General features: G+C 50.9%; 6 protein-coding genes across 6 annotated transcripts; 4 read left to right on the top strand and 2 right to left on the bottom strand.

Moving 5' to 3' along the window:
* Window positions 1–195: 195 nt before the first annotated feature.
* Window positions 196–1,209, top strand: BX661DRAFT_204916 (uncharacterized protein; the record flags this gene model as incomplete). Its single annotated transcript, XM_051538577.1, has 2 exons — window positions 196–682; window positions 886–1,209. The coding sequence occupies exons 1-2, from the start codon at window positions 251–253 to the stop codon at window positions 1,207–1,209; spliced, it is 756 nt and encodes a 251-aa protein (XP_051392089.1). The 5' UTR covers window positions 196–250.
* Window positions 1,210–1,499: 290 nt separating this feature from the next.
* Window positions 1,500–1,985, top strand: BX661DRAFT_99575 (uncharacterized protein). Its single transcript, XM_051539655.1, has one exon. It carries the CDS (start codon window positions 1,634–1,636, stop codon window positions 1,877–1,879), a length of 246 nt encoding a protein of 81 aa, XP_051392088.1. The 5' UTR covers window positions 1,500–1,633; the 3' UTR covers window positions 1,880–1,985.
* A 2,007-nt stretch (window positions 1,986–3,992) lies between these two features.
* Window positions 3,993–5,352, top strand: BX661DRAFT_99567 (uncharacterized protein). Its single transcript, XM_051539654.1, has one exon. It carries the CDS (start codon window positions 4,118–4,120, stop codon window positions 5,312–5,314), a length of 1,197 nt encoding a protein of 398 aa, XP_051392087.1. The 5' UTR covers window positions 3,993–4,117; the 3' UTR covers window positions 5,315–5,352.
* Window positions 5,353–5,525: 173 nt separating this feature from the next.
* BX661DRAFT_181339 (uncharacterized protein) lies at window positions 5,526–6,010 on the top strand. Its single transcript, XM_051535675.1, has one exon. The coding sequence runs from the start codon at window positions 5,564–5,566 to the stop codon at window positions 5,924–5,926; it is 363 nt and encodes a 120-aa protein (XP_051392086.1). The 5' UTR covers window positions 5,526–5,563; the 3' UTR covers window positions 5,927–6,010.
* Window positions 6,011–6,049: 39 nt separating this feature from the next.
* On the bottom strand, window positions 6,050–10,642 carry BX661DRAFT_181334 (uncharacterized protein). Its single transcript, XM_051535674.1, is given in 5 exon segments — window positions 6,050–8,868; window positions 8,887–10,019; window positions 10,136–10,223; window positions 10,343–10,430; window positions 10,445–10,642. The coding sequence occupies 4 exon segments, from the start codon at window positions 10,404–10,406 to the stop codon at window positions 6,116–6,118; spliced, it is 4,038 nt and encodes a 1,345-aa protein (XP_051392085.1). The 5' UTR covers window positions 10,407–10,430; window positions 10,445–10,642; the 3' UTR covers window positions 6,050–6,115.
* BX661DRAFT_99530 (uncharacterized protein) lies at window positions 10,555–16,823 on the bottom strand. The gene is made up of 2 exons (XM_051539653.1): window positions 16,692–16,823; window positions 10,555–16,581 (listed from the first exon to the last, which is right to left on the bottom strand). The coding sequence occupies exon 2, from the start codon at window positions 16,559–16,561 to the stop codon at window positions 10,703–10,705; it is 5,859 nt and encodes a 1,952-aa protein (XP_051392084.1). The 5' UTR covers window positions 16,562–16,581; window positions 16,692–16,823; the 3' UTR covers window positions 10,555–10,702.
* Window positions 16,824–17,052: the final 229 nt, after the last annotated feature.

Here is a 17,052-nt window from a genome sequence, read left to right as displayed (position 1 = left end):
TTTTTCTACACGTATTTTACTTATCAGCATTGAGACAACCTGCCGCACACACAACCAACTGGCCGGCCCCGGCTCATTTTCCATTTAGTATGACCGATATTAAAAACGCCAGAAGCACCAAAGCCATCGGACGGACAGCATCCAAAAATCGAATGCCGCTCTTATACCGTTGCTATCGTGCAATGCAGGGGGAAAGGCTGCGGCGCAGGATCATTATAATGATAGCACCGCGCAATATATACAATACCGAATGAATTGCGGCAGTACCAATGAGACAGTCAGTGCAGCTATTACGGTCCCAGATCACTACACGGCAACCACATTGACGCCTATGCAGTCGTCAGATCTAATCTTTCAAACACAGAAGCCGCTAGAAACAGCCGCGCTCAACTGGAGCTCCAACGCGCCAAGGAATATAACAAGCCAATTGTTTTTGGACTTGAATACGCGTAAAAAAGGGGGACTGCCACTAAATAGCATGCCGGCTCTGGGTTTTGTGCATCGACCAGCCAGCGAGCACGCGGAGTCAGGTACTTTCACAGCTGTAAGGTTTCACCGCGCGACGCTTTTCAAAAGCGTTTCTGGTCTGAGCAGCAGCGACAGCGATAATGACAATGACAACAACAACGACAGCGCCAATTACCAGCGAGTGCATTCACCCACTCAAAGTTGCTCTGATAGGGTAAGTATTGTAAAATGCATATTTGTGCGTGTGGGGAGATACATGTGAGAATAATGGGTGACGTGGGCACACGGCTTTGACACGCAGCGTGCTAGAATGCTGTGCACTTTTTGATTTGAACTTTTCTGGATCATTTTGGATTCTGAGTAGCCCAGTTGCATAATTCCACTTATCCATTCACGTCAAGCACCTACTGTCTGTAGATCACGTCTGTCAAAAATCAACGTGTTGGAGAAGGTGCCAAAAGATCAGTGACGGTCGGCTCTGTGGGTGCCAAGCTCCAAAATACAAGCGGCACCGCCGCGCCCACTGCGCATCGGCAGCCCACAGCACCTGCAGTGCCACCTGGCTTCCAATTTGCAGCTCGAGAAATTGAGCAAGGATCGGAGATGTATCCAGATACCATCGCAGCGCCACAGGGTCTATTCGTGCGGCGCGAAATCAACATGAACAACAGCACTGCTGTTGGAACGCCGCCTTTTCTTGATACTACATTACTACCAGTCAAATGTTTTTCAGGTACGTAAAATACTGAGACAAATGCTTGTCCTTGCGCCACCAGGCGCTACATCCTGTTGAGAGCAGGTGCTGGCGGCAGTAAAATGCCGACACGAAGCTGCTTTATTTCGAGAGTCCGTCGATCTTTCATTCCTCCCTTGCGCGTCAATGCTTTCTTTTTGTCGTGCATGCGTCGGTCCCGATCATTTGAGGCGATTTGCGCACAAAATTTTCAAATACCCTCGGCCCGCTTTATTTGCACTTTGCGCTAACAGCGCTAATCGTGCTGTTTGCTGAAACAGCCAAATGTTGGCCCTTTGCCTTTCCCCAGCACCACTCTCTATACTTTTTTCTGCACACGCACAAACAAAACCCTTTGCCTGCGTTGTTATTACAGCCCCTTGCATGGTAACGGATACTTTTGGCAAACATCACATTGATCCAAAATAAATAATGGAAAATCCGGTCAGCTATTTAAGGAGCGGTCTGCAGCAGCCGCTAAGCAGATTCGGCGTGGTTTGTTTTTGTTTGCTTGTTTTTGTGTTGGGCGGTGGCCTTGCCAGTGACAATCGTCTTGCTAACCGTGGATCGTCTTTTCGCTCTATTTTGATCTCTTTGCATGGCATTTGCGATCCTAAGCCAAACGGATACCCAGACGACACTAAAATGGGAGTGCTATGCTGTTACAAAACAGCGTAGCAATGCCATGCCATGCTATGCCATGCTATTTTTTTACTCCCGCCCTGTCATTTGTACAAGCACACAAGCTCATGATAACGCCAGCCCCACTTTTTCCACCTGGTCTCTCACACACCCACCCCACATATCATTTTCTTGCTCTTGCCCTCGCCATCCTCCGGCGCGCTCTCTCTCTCTCTTAATACTCCATAATCATTTTTTATCTTTTTTAAATATAGACTCGATTTGTATTTTTTGTATTTTTTTGGACACTTGCACAAAACAAGTCAAGCACTAACATTTGCCCTTGCTGTTTCCACTGCCACTGTCGCTGCCTGTCTACACTTGGCACGGGTATCTTTCCACATTTGCCTGCAGCTGCTGGTTTTGCTACGACCGAGTCGGAGGAACAGCGCGTTTTATTGTGGTTGCATTTCGCTTTATTGCGCCTCTCCAAAGATCTTTCCAAAATCAGCATCTGTGCAGAAAGAAGGGCATTCGCTACAGTGGTATTTCCTTGCACAAACAACATTGAGGTGCTGTGCTCATACCTTCATTTTTCTTTTTGTGGCTCCCACTATCCTTCTCTTTCTCATCACAATCATTATTGCATTTACGAGTGCTTTTCCAACTATACACATATTCCATCCGATTTGAATATCTACAAATAATTTTTATTTACACTATTTGCGCCACATCTGAAGTTTTGATCCAAAGATCGCATTTTTATCATTTATATTAGTTTTCGTCCATATACCTATCCTTCACGTTTATCCGTCTTGCTTGATTTGCAAAAGCCGCGTACATTTTGCACTAACCCAGCCACATACTCATATTATTTCTGCCATTGCGGTCACACTGACATTACAAACGATATCTGACGCCGGCTAGCAATGACTACGGAAACCACGCTGCGCACGGTGGATGTCACTAAGAGGACGCAGTTGAATGCTGAGAACGCTTGCTTTAGGAATGACGCGATATAATAGAGCCATTCCACTCACTTCGGACGCCAACTCAAAAGCTAGCTCGGGGCCTGCTGCATGCGCGTTCGGTGTGCTCGGTCACTGGGCACAGCTACAACCGGGTGCGGCGCCGGTCACCGCTTTGTCACGACGTGCTGGAACTCATACTCGAGGAGGCTGCGGCGTCGTCGCAGGAAAGCCTACATTTTGATATTGCGACATCGGGGTTGGTCAGACCGGCGACTGGTACCAAAAGCAAATTGATTCATCAGAGCGATGGCGGCAGACATACTGAGCAGGGTCAGAAAAGCCCACATATTTTGGATCCAAGGCCAGAGGCAAGTAAACCGCATTATGCGCATTTTTTTATGTTTGCTTCATAGCACTGTACGCTTTGGTATTCGTCATTGTTTAATCGTTTTTACATTCTTGGGACAATGCCTATGCAAATACCCGCCGGCGCATACTAATTTTCAAATGGAATATGTGAGATAGGAAGTGCACATTACATGCCTCGTGCCTATTGTGAACGTACTCCCTGCCAACACGTGCCTTATTTTACATGTATGCAAACGCTGTACAAACCTGTATTTTGTGCCACATATAAAGCCAACTAAAAATGTGTTGTGGCCCTTCACGCAAATAACTTGTAAGCAGAAATAGGTGGACGTAGATGAACTAGCTGGGCCAAATCCAGCACCAACACTAGCGCATCTAACGACGGCTTAGACACCGGGACGAGCTGCAACTCCAACCCCAACTCCGACGCTGGCTTTGGTGAGCTCTGCACGCCATCTTCGGGAGTAGCATCGCCAGCGTCAACTGCGGAGTGCTCGCGCTCAAGCTCATACAGAAGCACGCAAAGCAGCGATATAAGTGATGACAGTATGTCCACAAAATCTTCGCTAAAATGGTGGCGCCGCCACTTTCGAGGTTCGAAGCAAAAATTGATACCAAGTCCACCAGAGCTTGCACCGGATAGCCCAGATGAATCCAGCGGCACCAGTATTCAGTTCGACGATTCAGTATCAATGGCACTATCATTTTCTTGTGAGAAGTCGCAGCCAGCAGTAGTGAATAACGCAACCAGCGCCTCTCGGTTGACGATGCTGACCAAGCTCAAGCGTTCTGTATCATCCAGAGCCCCTCAAAGGTCGCAAGCTCTCATTATGGTCCTACTCCTTCTCCGGAAAAGATCAACTCAAAGACCTTGTCGTCATCTCTGAGCAGGATTCCAAAAAAACTTGCTCGTGCTGTCTCTATTTCGTCCTCCCAATCTGCTTCCGTCTCGACAATGCTGCGAAGGAGCTCTGTTGTCGGCACGCGTTCTTTTTGCAAAACATCCGCCGCTGATGTCGCTTCTACTGCTGCTGCTGCTGTTTCCGCTACGACGACCGACATAACAGACAGTTTTGACGAGGCGCATGTTGTAGCCAAAGAGCATGCGTTTAAAACACAGTGGACCATGTTTAAATGTAAGGGCATGTTCAATCTCCATGTTGTCAGCGTGCCCGCGAGTGTGTCTTCCCTCAACCACAAGGACGCATTCTTGTTCTACCCGTGTTTATTTCGCCGGATCGGTGCTAGCTTGTTTGCCAGGCACGCACCAGTCCCGATAGCATGCGATGACTGGGCGCCAGCTAACGATAGCCTACATAAAGAAAGTATCCACAATCACATACCTCTGGGGACACTGCTAGATCAAGAATACAATCAGCGAAAATCCATATGCTCCCTGGCAGCGCGAGTAGTCTATGTCTGGATTGGTGCGCATGCATCGGCCATCAAGCGGGATGCAATCACTAGAGTTGCCATGGAGATTCGCGACAAGGAGCTTGTAGGAAAAGCTGCGGTGGTGGTTATTGACGAGTCGACCACCGCAGACAGCGCACGCAGAAAATTCTTTGCCCAGCTGCACGCCGCCGAGCACAACGGCGGGGCACTGCTGCCAGGTGAAATGTCAACAATATATAGCCAACTCACGCCACTGAGCAAGGCGGGCGATGACATTGACTTTGAGCGTGCGCTGGAGCGTCGCAAGGTTATTTATGGATTCTGGGAGTCTGTACCGCCAGCTACAATCCTCTCTGTTGGCGCTGATATCAACGCAGCCATGCTCCTTAAGGTGCCAAAGGGTGGAGTGGTGGTACTGGACACCTGGTCCGACGTGTTTGTCTGGTGGCGTGACGAGCCCGGCAACGTATCTGTTCGCAAGTGTGCAATCAACTTTGCCAACATTTTGGTTCAAGATGCGTGCATCCCCCCGCGGCCAAAGTCAGCAACAGTTTGGCATGAGCTTCGCGGATTTGAGCACGTCATTTTCAAAACAAAGTTTTCAGACTGGCCGTTCGTGTTTGCTGACTCGATGGCATCCTCCACAAAGTCTGCCCGCCGCTTCGTACCGCCAGCAAACACAACTATGCCGCCATTTGCTCTGCCCGTACGCTCAGTGTCTCGTCTGATAAGTGCTTCTTCTATTCCCGCTGGCTAACCTTGGATGTCTATACGCGCAACATTTTAATATACATATGAGCACCGCCTGTTTCCACGTTTGAATTTTGGTTTGGTCAAGGGTAACTCGTACGTGTGTGAGTCGCGAGTGCCGAGCCGCCGAGTCGGAGCAGATGATGTCTGTATCTTTTAAGGTGAACATTCGCTCTCTGCCTTTTTTCGCTTTTCTCTTTTCTCTTTTCAAATAAATTCAAATTTGTATTTTATTTCTTGCATTCGTACAATCAGGATGGCAAACATCGCTGCAACATTCATCTCGGGGCTAGTCCTTGGGTCGGGAGCCGTGTATGCATTCACGTCGTACTTCACAGAGCAATCGCACGTTATAAACTATAAGCTTCACCGGGCATCAGCGTTTCTCAAGGAGGCGGCTACTGGCGAGAAACAGTCGATCCCCGCTTGGAAGGATACCAGGCCTGATGTAATGAACAAGTACCAGCAGTTTGCCTCGCGTATATCTGGAACTGCCATTCCGCTCGCAAAGACCGGGTGGAATGCTACAATATCATCAACCGCAAGCAGCGTAGCCGATATCGACATTAATTCTGACAAGCTGGTGTCGATAATCTGCAAGGGTAACAAACCACAGTAGCTCCGATGAGCGCTCATGGATTTGACCAGTTCTCATACTTTTCTTTTGTCCATTTTGCGTCAGTGTCTATAAAAAGGATCGACTTGTTTTATTGCGCTCGTTGCGCTTATGTATTTTGAAAAGTTTAAAAAATGACATTGTGCTGCTATCCAAGACACACAAGCGCCGTATTTGGATTGAAACAACGAACTAGTGCAAAGTTGAGCCATCCAGTTCTGGTGAGAACCTGCTTTCAGACTCCTCGGAGGTGGATCCAGTTCCGCCGAAATGGCGGTGTACCCAGCGCAACCGCCGGCGCTGCTGTGCCTCCTGGTATACTATTGACTCTGCCGCACGCTCAAATTCGCTGCCGTCAGTGTCCTCTCTCATGTCAGTGTCCACTAAAACCACACTGCCATCGCCTTCTTCGCCATCGCCATTGTCATCACCATAATCATCGCTATTGCCATTGACATTCCCCTCCATGTTAATACTGTTGGAGGTACTTGCAGTGTGCGTGCCGCTATGACTTACTAAACCGCCAGAGTCGTCAGATCTGCTTGAGCTTCCAGAGTCGCTCGACCCGGCACTGTCATCGCCACTTTCAGCATTTCCAAAGAGGTTTCCAAGCAGCATGTTTGTCATTATCTGATTAGTCAGCGATGCATGGGCCATGTTGCTGAGCCGCATGTCTTCATTTTGGCTTATTATCTGAGCCATGTCTCTAAGGCAGCTCTCGCTAACTGCAGGGAATGTGCGCGGGACGCTTCTAGCTAGCCGACTACTGTCGATGTCCGGCGGCAGAGTAAAGTGGCCCGAGTACTGCAATGCTGATTGGTACGGATCCTGCGCATATACCATTTCAATATATGCGGCCTTGGAAGACTGGTCGATCAGATTAGTCTCTGCAAGCTGCCAGCCCCTCACCAGCGGGAAGTTTGTGCGGTGAGCTGCCACTGGCCCACCCTTTGCCAAGCTAAAAATGTGTACCTCACTATCAATGCCAGAGACGGCGACAATCGGCAGGTAGGGATGACCCTCGACAATGTTGACGATCTCGCTGTCGCCCGTGATGACCTGCACAATCTCCATGGTCTCTTTGTCCCAGACAAACAACCTGCCGTCATCTGAGCCTGAAGCGACGTACTGGCCAAACAGATAGTTCACGTCCTTGGTTGTCTGAAAGTTACAATGTCCCGTGTACCGCCGGCAGGGCAAAACAACAGGAACCACCGACTTGAGACCTGCATCACTTGAATGGGTATCAGCGAGGCCTGACTGGGAGCTAGAGTCAGTATTATAGTGTGAAGAATTACTGATTGTGCGATTGGTTGTGCGCCGCGGCAAGTACTCACATGTATCTCGCGGCCAGCCACCCTCACTTGGTGACATGGCCAGCACATCTGAATCGATCTGGCCGCTGTAAAACCGCGGGCGAATATGAGCACCAATGCTGCTTTCGCTATCACCATCACTATCACTACCAGAGTTGTCGCCCATGCTGTAGTTAGATCTGGATCTGGACCTGCTACTACTGCTGTCCGTAATCGACATTCGCTCGTCATTTGTGGGGCTAGCAGCAATACTGCGCCCAAAGCCAGTGCAAGAAAACGGCGCGTTCAAAGGAAACACAGGCATGATATCAATTCCGACATTCTCAAGCTCTTCGCAGCCGCCATTACGCCGCTCGCTGATCGAGGGAATGTACCTGTGCCACAGATACGCATAGGGCAAATCACTGGTTTGTGTTTGGGTCAGCGAGCTCCAGCATTGCTCAAGCTGGGTTGCAGCAGTTGCGTATTCTGATGGGCTGCTTCCTGCAAACGCATTGCCGGCAAATGCGCGGTAAGCCGCTTCAAATCTGTCAGCCATAATTTTCACTTCACATAACAGATTGACCCCAAGTCTTTTGGGCATCTCGAAAAATCGCTCGTTTTCGTGGAAAAGGCATTTGAGGATATACTCACTGGCGTCGCCATCGTCTACGAGACCAACTGCATTGCAAAACCCAGCAAGTGTGCGTGACTCCTCACAAACGATTTCCGAGCTGGAACCAATCTTAGAGCGCAGCTCGCCCAGCCGATATGACAAGTCCCCAAACTCTGCTCGCATCATGTTCAGCTGTGGGTCATTGATGCTGCCCACTAGCGGCTGGAGGGCCAGCAAGAACAGCAGCGTGTCCAATCGCGCACTGTCCCAGGCCAAAAGCACACGATTATATCGTGCGAGCATGTTGTAGCGATTCAGTCGCAGTGCGGCAGAATTGTCCCTAAATGCGGCTTCGAGGTCGCTTCTGATATCTCGGAGGTTGTTTGAAAGATCGCTTGCGGCTCTGGAGCTCAGTGGATCGAAATTCGGGTTCGAGTGCCCGTGAAACTGCTGGCTCCATTTTTGGCGAAAAAGAGTCGAATGAATACAGGTGCGGTTGTTGTGAAAAATAGATCGAACGCGCTCACGGTCCAAACCAGCATCTGTATGAAATGCCATGAGCAGGCTTCGAAGGCGCATCTTGTCGCCCGAATTGGCAATTTCTTCGAGAGGCACAAGCGCCCGCAGAGCTCTTTCCGACGGCTGGACGCCCTCGTCTTCCAGCTGCCTACAAGCAAACGTCATGGCATCAAGGGCCTGCGGCAGTATGTTTGCGACCATGCTCGCCACAAAAGTGCGAAACACTATGTCAACCAAGCTGCGTTCGGTGGCTGTCAACGCCAAGTCGGGATCGCTAGCACGGATGCCTACTGCATCCAGCCTAATAATTGCTGTTTTCAGGACGCTTGTGTCAGCTTGGCAGACCTTGCAGTGGCTCGCGTCTACAGCTGATGAACAGTCCATAACAAAACTATCTGAGCTAACTCCCACATCGTATGAAATTTCGGTATGGCTAACCTGGCAGTCTGAACTGCCAGTTTGGATGTTGTCGGTGGATTCGCTGGTTTCACTGGTTTCGCTGGTTTCACTGGATTTACTGGATTCACTGGATTCGTTCAAATCGTCGCTGGTGAACAAGTATGGCGCCTCCTCTCTGGTGAGTATGTGGACACCGAGCGACCGGCCGCGCGTGAAATCGCGTGCGCGGTGGTTCAAAGCAGACGCCCTATTATCGCTGCCGCCAATATCACCACTGCTGCTAGCATCTACCGGGGACGGGTGCTCTGGCACTCTGCTTCCAGAGCGCACGCGCTTCACTGTCGGTGGTGATTGGGAATCGCTTACGACGGCTCTGCTGCGCAATCTCTTTCCTGCTTCGCAAAGGAGAGTGCGGGTGGCGCTCATGTATGCACTCGACAGGTTAAGATCAAACAAATACACGTAGTCGTAGCACCAGCTGCCGATCACCTGGTTTGGAGTGTCGCGTGAAAACCGCAGCCCAGTGACCATGTTGTCAGATATGCGCTCAAAAACGTCGTCTTCGCTTGGCGACGCATTGCGGCGCAGACGGACAATGCACCTGTCGCCAGACCAGTTGCTGTAATAATTTCTTTGAACGTCATGAGCCGATCCCAGCTGCGGCATTCGGCGATCATGAACCATGATAGATGTGATGGACCCGCCGACTGCAAATATCGACGATTGAAACGGGTTGGTATCCAGCGCGTGAAGCTCGGCATGCAGCGTTTGGTAGTCAGCGACTATGTGGCCACCTCTTGTCGATGCAGCGTGTCTGTGCTGCAACGCTGGTGCTGGTGCTGGCAGCGGCTCGCGGAGATCAAAATGCCGCGCCGTGCCATCCTCTGAGCAAGACAGAAACTCGTGCGGCTGATCGTACATTACTGCAATGCGTTTGACCGGGGCCGAGTGCACAGCAAAGGTGCGCACGCAGCAGTCGCCAACTTCCAATGTATCGCTGAGTGTCGGCCTGGATATGGTAGTGTGTGTGCTGGCGGCATCCGCTCTGGACAAAATGCGGCCAATGTCAAACACTTTGATCGTGTAGTCCATCGAGCATGCCACCAGAAGGTGGTCGTTGGGAACCGGCATGACCTTTAAATCAAATACGCGCTCGTTAAACCCAGTCCGTAGCTTGCCGATCCGAGATCCATCTCCAGCCGCGCGCCAAACACAGATTGTCGAGTCGTCTGATCCGGAAAATAAGTATCGGCCATCCAGCGACCAACTAAAGTGTGGAGTGTCAAAACAAAGAGTATAAATAAAAATAATACGTCATCGTCAACGCCTCAGTCGACTCAATGGATATTTGCTCAGTGGATTCAGCAGGCATATATGACTTACCACAGTGCGTTAACGCAGCCGTCGTGGCCTAGGAGCGACTGCTGAAGCTCAATCCTCTTGATGTTGTGTGGGGCATGCGTCCACTTCTCTATGCGCTCGCATGCTTGTCAAAATGAAACGCAATTAGAAACCCATGTTTGACAAGTGCGATATGCTCGAGCTGTGCAAGTAATAAGAAAAATCAGTATTTTTTGCATATTCACTTACGAATTTCGGGCTGTGTCGATGAAAAATCAGTCTGGCGCTGTCTGTACAAGGCTGGCAGGGCCATTTGACAGAGCAATGTGTGTGTGTGTGTGTGTGTGTGTGTGTGTCTGCGCGTGTGTGATTGTGTCGCCAAAAAATAATGTCAAGTCTGAGCGCAGTATTCCAAGTTGGTGGAATTTCAAATTTGTTATTTTTGTATGTTTCAATATTTTGTGTGCGCGCAAGGTCGAGGGGATGCAAAAAGAAAATTTGTTAAATGGATAAAAATGCGGAGAAAAGGGCCACGTAAAAAATTAAAAATTAAAAATCCGTTAAATTGAGAAAGGTCTCGTGCTGGACGCTGGCCACCACCATTGCGCGTCACAGCATTTGATCGGCAAGGCTGCCTTGATGTGCCGCCCTGTTCCAGGCCGCATGCTGTCGGCTGATAAGGACGCGCTGAAACATGGTGGGACAATCAAAGCAGTCGCATGCCTCTACGGCCTGCAATGCGTCTGCTCTATTTTCACCAACACACTTGGTACACTTGTCGACAACGGCTTTAAGGGCACGGCCGAGGTTCATCTGGACCGCCGCCACATTGGCTGCCAGCGCTGCCTTATCTGCCGAGCAGCTGCTGCAAACCCGTGTGCTACCCAACTCCAAGCCGCTGGACTCTCTGGGTGATTGCGGCGCAGCATATATTGTCTGCCTGCACAGCAAGCAGCTGCGTTTGCGGTAAAAATGATCAAGTGTGCGCCGAGCGGGGCGCCTGCTGCCAACTGTCATTCCAAAACCTCTGAGACCAAACGCGCGGCCAATATTGCTATGCCTGCCATGTGCATAGCCATTGATACCATCTAATTCCTGAATTCCCTGCTGGTTATGCAGCTCGCTAATAGTCCCCCCGCCTGCCTCGCTGTCGCTGTCGCTGTGTGTATCTGCGACTGCGTCATAAAGGCTGCTGCGAAGACGCCGAGGCATCTCAGTGGCCCACATGCGCACGTTAACGCCTACAAGGCTCAGGACCCGGTCCAGGGCTGGGACAATTTGTCTATCGATGTAGTATTGGTAATCGAGCCTGAGCTCTGGCTGCCGCAGCAGAATCTGTGGACCCACAACCTGATCTGTGAGCCTCGAGTCCCTCCCCTTGCTGACGACGACATAGGGCACTCGCTCGCCAAACTTGGGCTCGGCCCTCGCGTCGGCTTTAATGCCGTCGGCTGCAACCTTTGCGTGGGCTGGCAATGTGGACTTGGAGTAAGTGCCCAGCCGGACTTCCTTGGCGATGACAAATTCGTGTAGCGGCATATCACCTCGCAGCACCTTGGTCAACTCGCCGGTTACAAATGACTTTACCAGAGACAGGTCATTGGTTCGAAACAAGACATCGATTGTGCCCTCCAGAATCTTCTGCGTTGCCGAGCACCCGTCTCGGCGTACCAGCTCCATGCCCTTGACATCCAGAAGGGGCTCTCTCTGCTCGGGCGTGGTGAACATCCAGCCCGCATACCGCTTTTTAGTCAGCAAAACGCACGGCTGATAGACCTTTTCAAACTTGAGCTTGACTGGTGCTGGATTCAGCTCTGTGACTGCCTCGGCTATCTCATTGCCAATTATAAAGGCCGACTCGCGGCTCTTGCCAGGCAGATGAATGAAGATAGAGTCGGTGTCTCCATAGACTACTCGGGCGCCCCAGGTCGAGTGTTTCGAATGTATAAGGCGGATTGCACTCTCCAGTGTCTCGCGGCCAGACTGCACAATGGCATCGGCAATTTCAACGCAAGGCATGCGCCCTGAAAACGAGGCACCAGCATACCCGTAGGTAACATTGGTAATGAGCTTGAGTCCAAGCTGCCACGCGTCTAGCTTCTTGAGCAGCGCCTCGTCGCCATCGCCCCAGCGCTTCATTGCGTCATTGACCATGACCCTGCTCTCGAGAAGCTCGTGCAGCATGCGGCCCAAAAGCCCCTGGCGCACTGACGGCTTGACAAACAGCATTCCATTGGGCGAGACCGTCAGATAATCCTTCAGCACAGTCAGCATGCCCGGCGGCACATCGACACTAGAAAACCCAAGGCGCCGGCGCTGGGTGTCACCGGTGTCGCTGTGGACTGCTGCGGCCTCCCCCACGCTCCCCAGGCAAGTCGAAAAGCAGTAGTTGTACGCAATCATTATGCTGGGATAAAGACTCTGAAAGTCTAAAACGACTACAGGATCTGTGTAATATTTGCTCTGTGGCTCCAATACTAGCGGCAAGCACTCGGCGGCCCGCTGCTGTGCGACCTGCTCGCGTGTTGGTGATGCAAGCACAAACAGCTCTGGGTGTGCTATGCGTGCCATGAGCGACTCTACCCGCAGCTGCGACCCGCGCATAAATACAGCCGCAAAGTCGATTCCAATGACGCTTGCAAATTCTGATGCCCGGGCAACAACTCCAGTCTGGTCTAGAATTCGCAGTGCCGCCCGAGCGCGGAAATGCACATGTCTCAGAGCCCGGATCTGCGTGACGGCTGGCCCGCTGGTAAACCATGCCGCCAACTGGTGAGGCGGGTAGTGGGGCGACTGTTCGCCAAGCACTTTCTGCACAATTTTCTCAAATGTGTAAGAGGTCAAGCTTAGCTCGCTGCGCATCAGCCGCCACACATTTAGCACATGCCGCCCCACGACATTGAGCGCCGTGCCCTTGCGCTGACTCCAACTGCCTTGGCCTCTCCCCTCTGATTTGTTATGCGAGTGCTGCCACGAATTCTGCCTGGTCACAATGCGCGACAGCTCACTCTCCAGCTCAATGTCAAAAGCATGCTCTGCCCGGTCAGCAAGGTATCCCCAGGAACTCCCCTGCACTTCAAATCCACACAAGATATCAGGGTCCATTGCACGCGTCCATTTTGCCAACTCTCTGAGCATTGATGCCTCGTTGGCATGATGCTGCTGTTCAACATGGCGTGGGAAGCTGAGGCGACCAATTTGAAGCAGCGGACCCCATGTCCACACAACTGAAGCGCATCCTGAAAAGGTGTCTTCGCTCCACTGCGGTTTATCGCAGATGTAACACGCTATGACACACAGCACGCTATCAACCATCGGGTTGGGCAGGGCTTCCTCCCGACAGCTGGTGAGAATTTCGACAGACATCTGCGACATAAATGGCTTGCGACCAGCCGCCATCTCCAGAGTCTGCAAAGTGCTGGCCTGCGTGTGTCTAGGGGTGCTAGATCCATGACCTGCTGCTGGCAACCCTGTAAATGTGGACATTGTTCCGAGAACCGAGCTCCATTTCAAATCGGATTGATCCCGCTGGCGACGGTTTGCGGAGATCAGCAGGATAGAGTGGTCATCCGTATTTGCAGAATATACAGTCTCTTCTTCAAAACTCAACCGCGCAGGCGGCCTCTTTGCTACAACCCACCATCTGCCACGGCTATATTTAGCTGATATTCTGGTGCTGGTGCTGGCACCATCCCCCTTCTCTCCGACACTTTGGTTGACCTGTTGCAAATTCACTGGACTCCACATGACATGCCGCCGGCTCTCAATACCGTCGTCTAGAAGCTCCACACCGCGTAAACTGATGGCATGCCTTGAGCGCCCAGATGTACAGAGTGGAATGAATATTGGCAGATTGTCAGCGCATGTGGCGGATAGACTTATGGAAGACCCTGAATACATCTTGCGTGTCCGAGGCAGGTCTCGCGCTTCCGAAAACCGCGGCTGGGGCGCAACAACCTCGGCCATGGCATGCTCAACCATTGAATTCACCAGCGTGTCCCAGCGCGGTGCGTGATACGCGTACACAAAATAGCCACTCTGGTTGTAGTCTGCAGCGCACAGTTGTAATGCAAAATCAACATTTTTACCAGAATCGACTGCTTTGTAATAGCTGCTGTTGCTGCGCATGTGGGCCGGCTGCTCGACCCCTACAGTGCTGCCGTAACAGAGCACTTGATCCTGCTGATGCTGTAGCCGCAAAGCAAAGCTTGTTGGTGGAACGACAATGTCAATGTAGATGTCTGACCTGGACGGCCGCGAATAACACCCCGTCCTTGACCTCCTAAAAATATAGCCCTCGGCGTGCGGAATGTCGATGTATATGTTACCACTTGTGTGATTTGTGGGGCGCGATATCTCCTGCCGGGTGCCTCTCGATGCCAAATGGTTGCCCTGGATGGCCCTATATTCCGGCGGTGGCCACATAGGCCGCGTGCTGCTAGTCACACTTTGTGTGAACACAGCGCCTTGATTTTGCCGAGCCGCATCTGGCAACACCAAACCAGCAGCCAAATCAGTGGTGGGCTTGCTAATAATCGGCTCTACCGTTGCTGATGACTGCCTCGAAATGAGAGGTATAAGTGCCCGCCGCTTAACCTGCCGTCTGCTGCGATGTCCATGCTGCTGCCCTTGCTGGTCCTGCTGCTGCATACTCTCACCAATTACGTTCTTGCGCTTTGAACCACTCTCAAAATCATTGGATCCATCGGTCTGTGGAATATATTTATACAAGTCCTTTGTCTGTCCCCCTTCCGCGCGGAATACTTCGTTCTCCACCCAGCCATCGTCGAAATCGGCAAAATCGTCTAACAAATCATTATCGGCAGACACAGTGCCCAAGTCCACCACAGGCTGTGCGGACTCGTAAGATTCAAAACCTTGTTCGTCTTCAGACTCAGTGGATGCGCCGCCCTTGCTATCATTGCTGTCAATAAGCAACAAGTCGATTATGATCGCTGGGCGAACAGACTGGGTCGCTCGAGGTGTCAAATGGCCGTCATTTGTTGAGTCTGTCAAAGAGACCGTCATAGGTTGGGTAGTTGACGACGTAGCATCAACAAGACCGCTCTGCTCTGACAAAGCGAGACCTTCGTCGGCATCAGTGTAAAACCGTTTTCTGCTCATCCCACCATCACCAATCAAGCGCGGCTCACCAATGTCCACCTCGCGACATGTGGGCCAGCACTGCAGCCAACTGCTAGTCTCACCAGCAAAATCAAAGCTGCTGATGCTTTCAATATCGCCAGTGCTTGTGCAGCTGGCCTGTGTCTCAAGCTCGCTTAGCACTGACTGGGAAACACTCTTTTGTTTGTCGTTCAACCGGCATTTGTCAACAGCCAACGCGCTCTGAAGCAGGCTTTGCATGCGCCAATAATTAGACCATCGAATGAATTTGGATGAGTCTGCGCCTGCGTCTGCGGCCTTATCGTTACTTGCAGGCATACCCAGCAGCGACTCCTCAAGGGCGACCTGATCCTGGCTGTTGCGTGGACATAGCTCGCCCAAGCCATGCCGCACACGCCGCTTGTTTTCATCAGCCCACATGCTATTGAGCGAGTGTACTAGCCGTCCAAAATGCAAACCCAATTTGCCCTCCTGGAATATGTGGTGAATATGCCGCTCCTGTACCTGGTGGCGGTTAGCAATGTCGGCTGCTGTTGCATCGGCTTCAAGCGCGCAGTGACTAATCCTGTCTGGCGGTGTTGGTCTGGCAAGATAGCTAGGCATACCCTGGGGCACCCATCGATAAATGTTCTCCACATTACTGTCATCAATGGCACCACTCATTTGACTGCTGCCGCCGGCAGGCTGTGGAAGTGGGGATCTAAACAGAATTTTGTTTAGATGGATCCAATCCATGCCATACAAGTTAAAATCGACCAAGAACTGAAGAACATAGGACAGGTGGGATCCAAGAACATTCATTTTCTGACCCATCACCGCACCTGATGATAACAGGCTGCTCGCACGTGCCATCATGCTGGGGTTGGTCAGCTGTATTTTAAAGAACGGCCGGTATCCTGTGTGGTATCCGTAGAAAGGGACGCCCTTGACTGGCACCACAGCAGCAATAAATATCAAACCGTTGCTGCGCAAAGAGATGTTCAGCGCATGGTTAAGACTGAGACCTAGGTGGTAGCCAAACTCGCGGACGGCATCGAGGTTTGATGGGCCCTCGTATTGCACATAAATGTACGGCCATATTTGATGCAAGTGCAAGCATATGCGCTGGTTGCTGGCTGTGGTACCAAAAATGCGAATGACCGGGACCTTCAATAGCGGCCTATCAAATATGGTGTAAGGTGCCCACAGCAAACAGTCGACCGAAGTGGGCACTGCCATATACGAGTCTATGCTAACAATCTGGACCATCAACGCGGGGCCCGTAGCACCTGCATCTGGAAATCGAACTACAGATGGCGGCAAGAGGGGCCACTCGGGCAAGGACGTTACTGTGCTAGTATCCATGTTTGCAGCAACGGAGCCAGCTACGCTGATATTAAAAAACTGCCAAAATGACACTGCAGTGCTTGGGCATTAGTGCAATGGAATGGTTTGTGTGGTCTTGGATATATGGGTGCAACTGATGGTTTTGTACCTGTATGTTTGGAGCTTTTGAGATTTTTTTATAGATTTTGTGAATTTCAAAAGCTAATGCAAGAAATGAACTGAACTACAATGAGCAAATTCAAATATGTAAATGAAAAATTACGTAAATGGAAATGAAAACTATTGAGAAGCGCTTAACGAAAATAAGATTATTGAACAAATATGCTCAGGCGCAATACTGGATTAAATGGCGCACTCACATTTTTATGCGCAGCAAAAAATATAAATTAATGGAAAATCTATTATTTCCGGATTAATCGATCGTTTTACACGATAATTTCGCGTCTGTACTGCACAAAAAAACTCGTTCGCCTTGTTGCAGATAGAGACTGGAGTACGTGTATATATTG

Source organism: Kickxella alabastrina (assembly GCF_025024165.1).
Source record: "Kickxella alabastrina strain RSA 675 chromosome Unknown BX661scaffold_9, whole genome shotgun sequence".
Taxonomy (NCBI): domain Eukaryota; kingdom Fungi; phylum Kickxellomycota; class Kickxellomycetes; order Kickxellales; family Kickxellaceae; genus Kickxella; species Kickxella alabastrina.
The sequence above is the reverse complement of the archived record's forward strand: the minus strand, read 5'-3'. Positions and strand labels throughout refer to the sequence as shown.

Excerpts from the sequence above, each read along its gene's own strand:
- BX661DRAFT_181339 (XM_051535675.1), top strand. The coding sequence starts at position 5,564 with ATGGCAAACATCGCTGCAACATTCATCTCGGGGCTAGTCCTTGGGTCG.
- BX661DRAFT_99567 (XM_051539654.1), top strand. The coding sequence starts at position 4,118 with ATGCTGCGAAGGAGCTCTGTTGTCGGCACGCGTTCTTTTTGCAAAACA.
- BX661DRAFT_99575 (XM_051539655.1), top strand. The coding sequence starts at position 1,634 with ATGGAAAATCCGGTCAGCTATTTAAGGAGCGGTCTGCAGCAGCCGCTA.
- BX661DRAFT_181334 (XM_051535674.1), bottom strand. The coding sequence starts at position 10,406 with ATGGCCCTGCCAGCCTTGTACAGACAGCGCCAGACTGATTTTTCATCG. Across the intron at positions 10,224-10,342 it reads ATCGACACAGCCCGAAATTC|AGAAGTGGACGCATGCCCCA; the intron begins GTAAGTGAATAT and ends GCGAGCGCATAG. Across the intron at positions 10,020-10,135 it reads GGCTGCGTTAACGCACTGTG|TTGGTCGCTGGATGGCCGAT; the intron begins GTAAGTCATATA and ends TCCACACTTTAG.
- BX661DRAFT_99530 (XM_051539653.1), bottom strand. The coding sequence starts at position 16,561 with ATGGATACTAGCACAGTAACGTCCTTGCCCGAGTGGCCCCTCTTGCCG.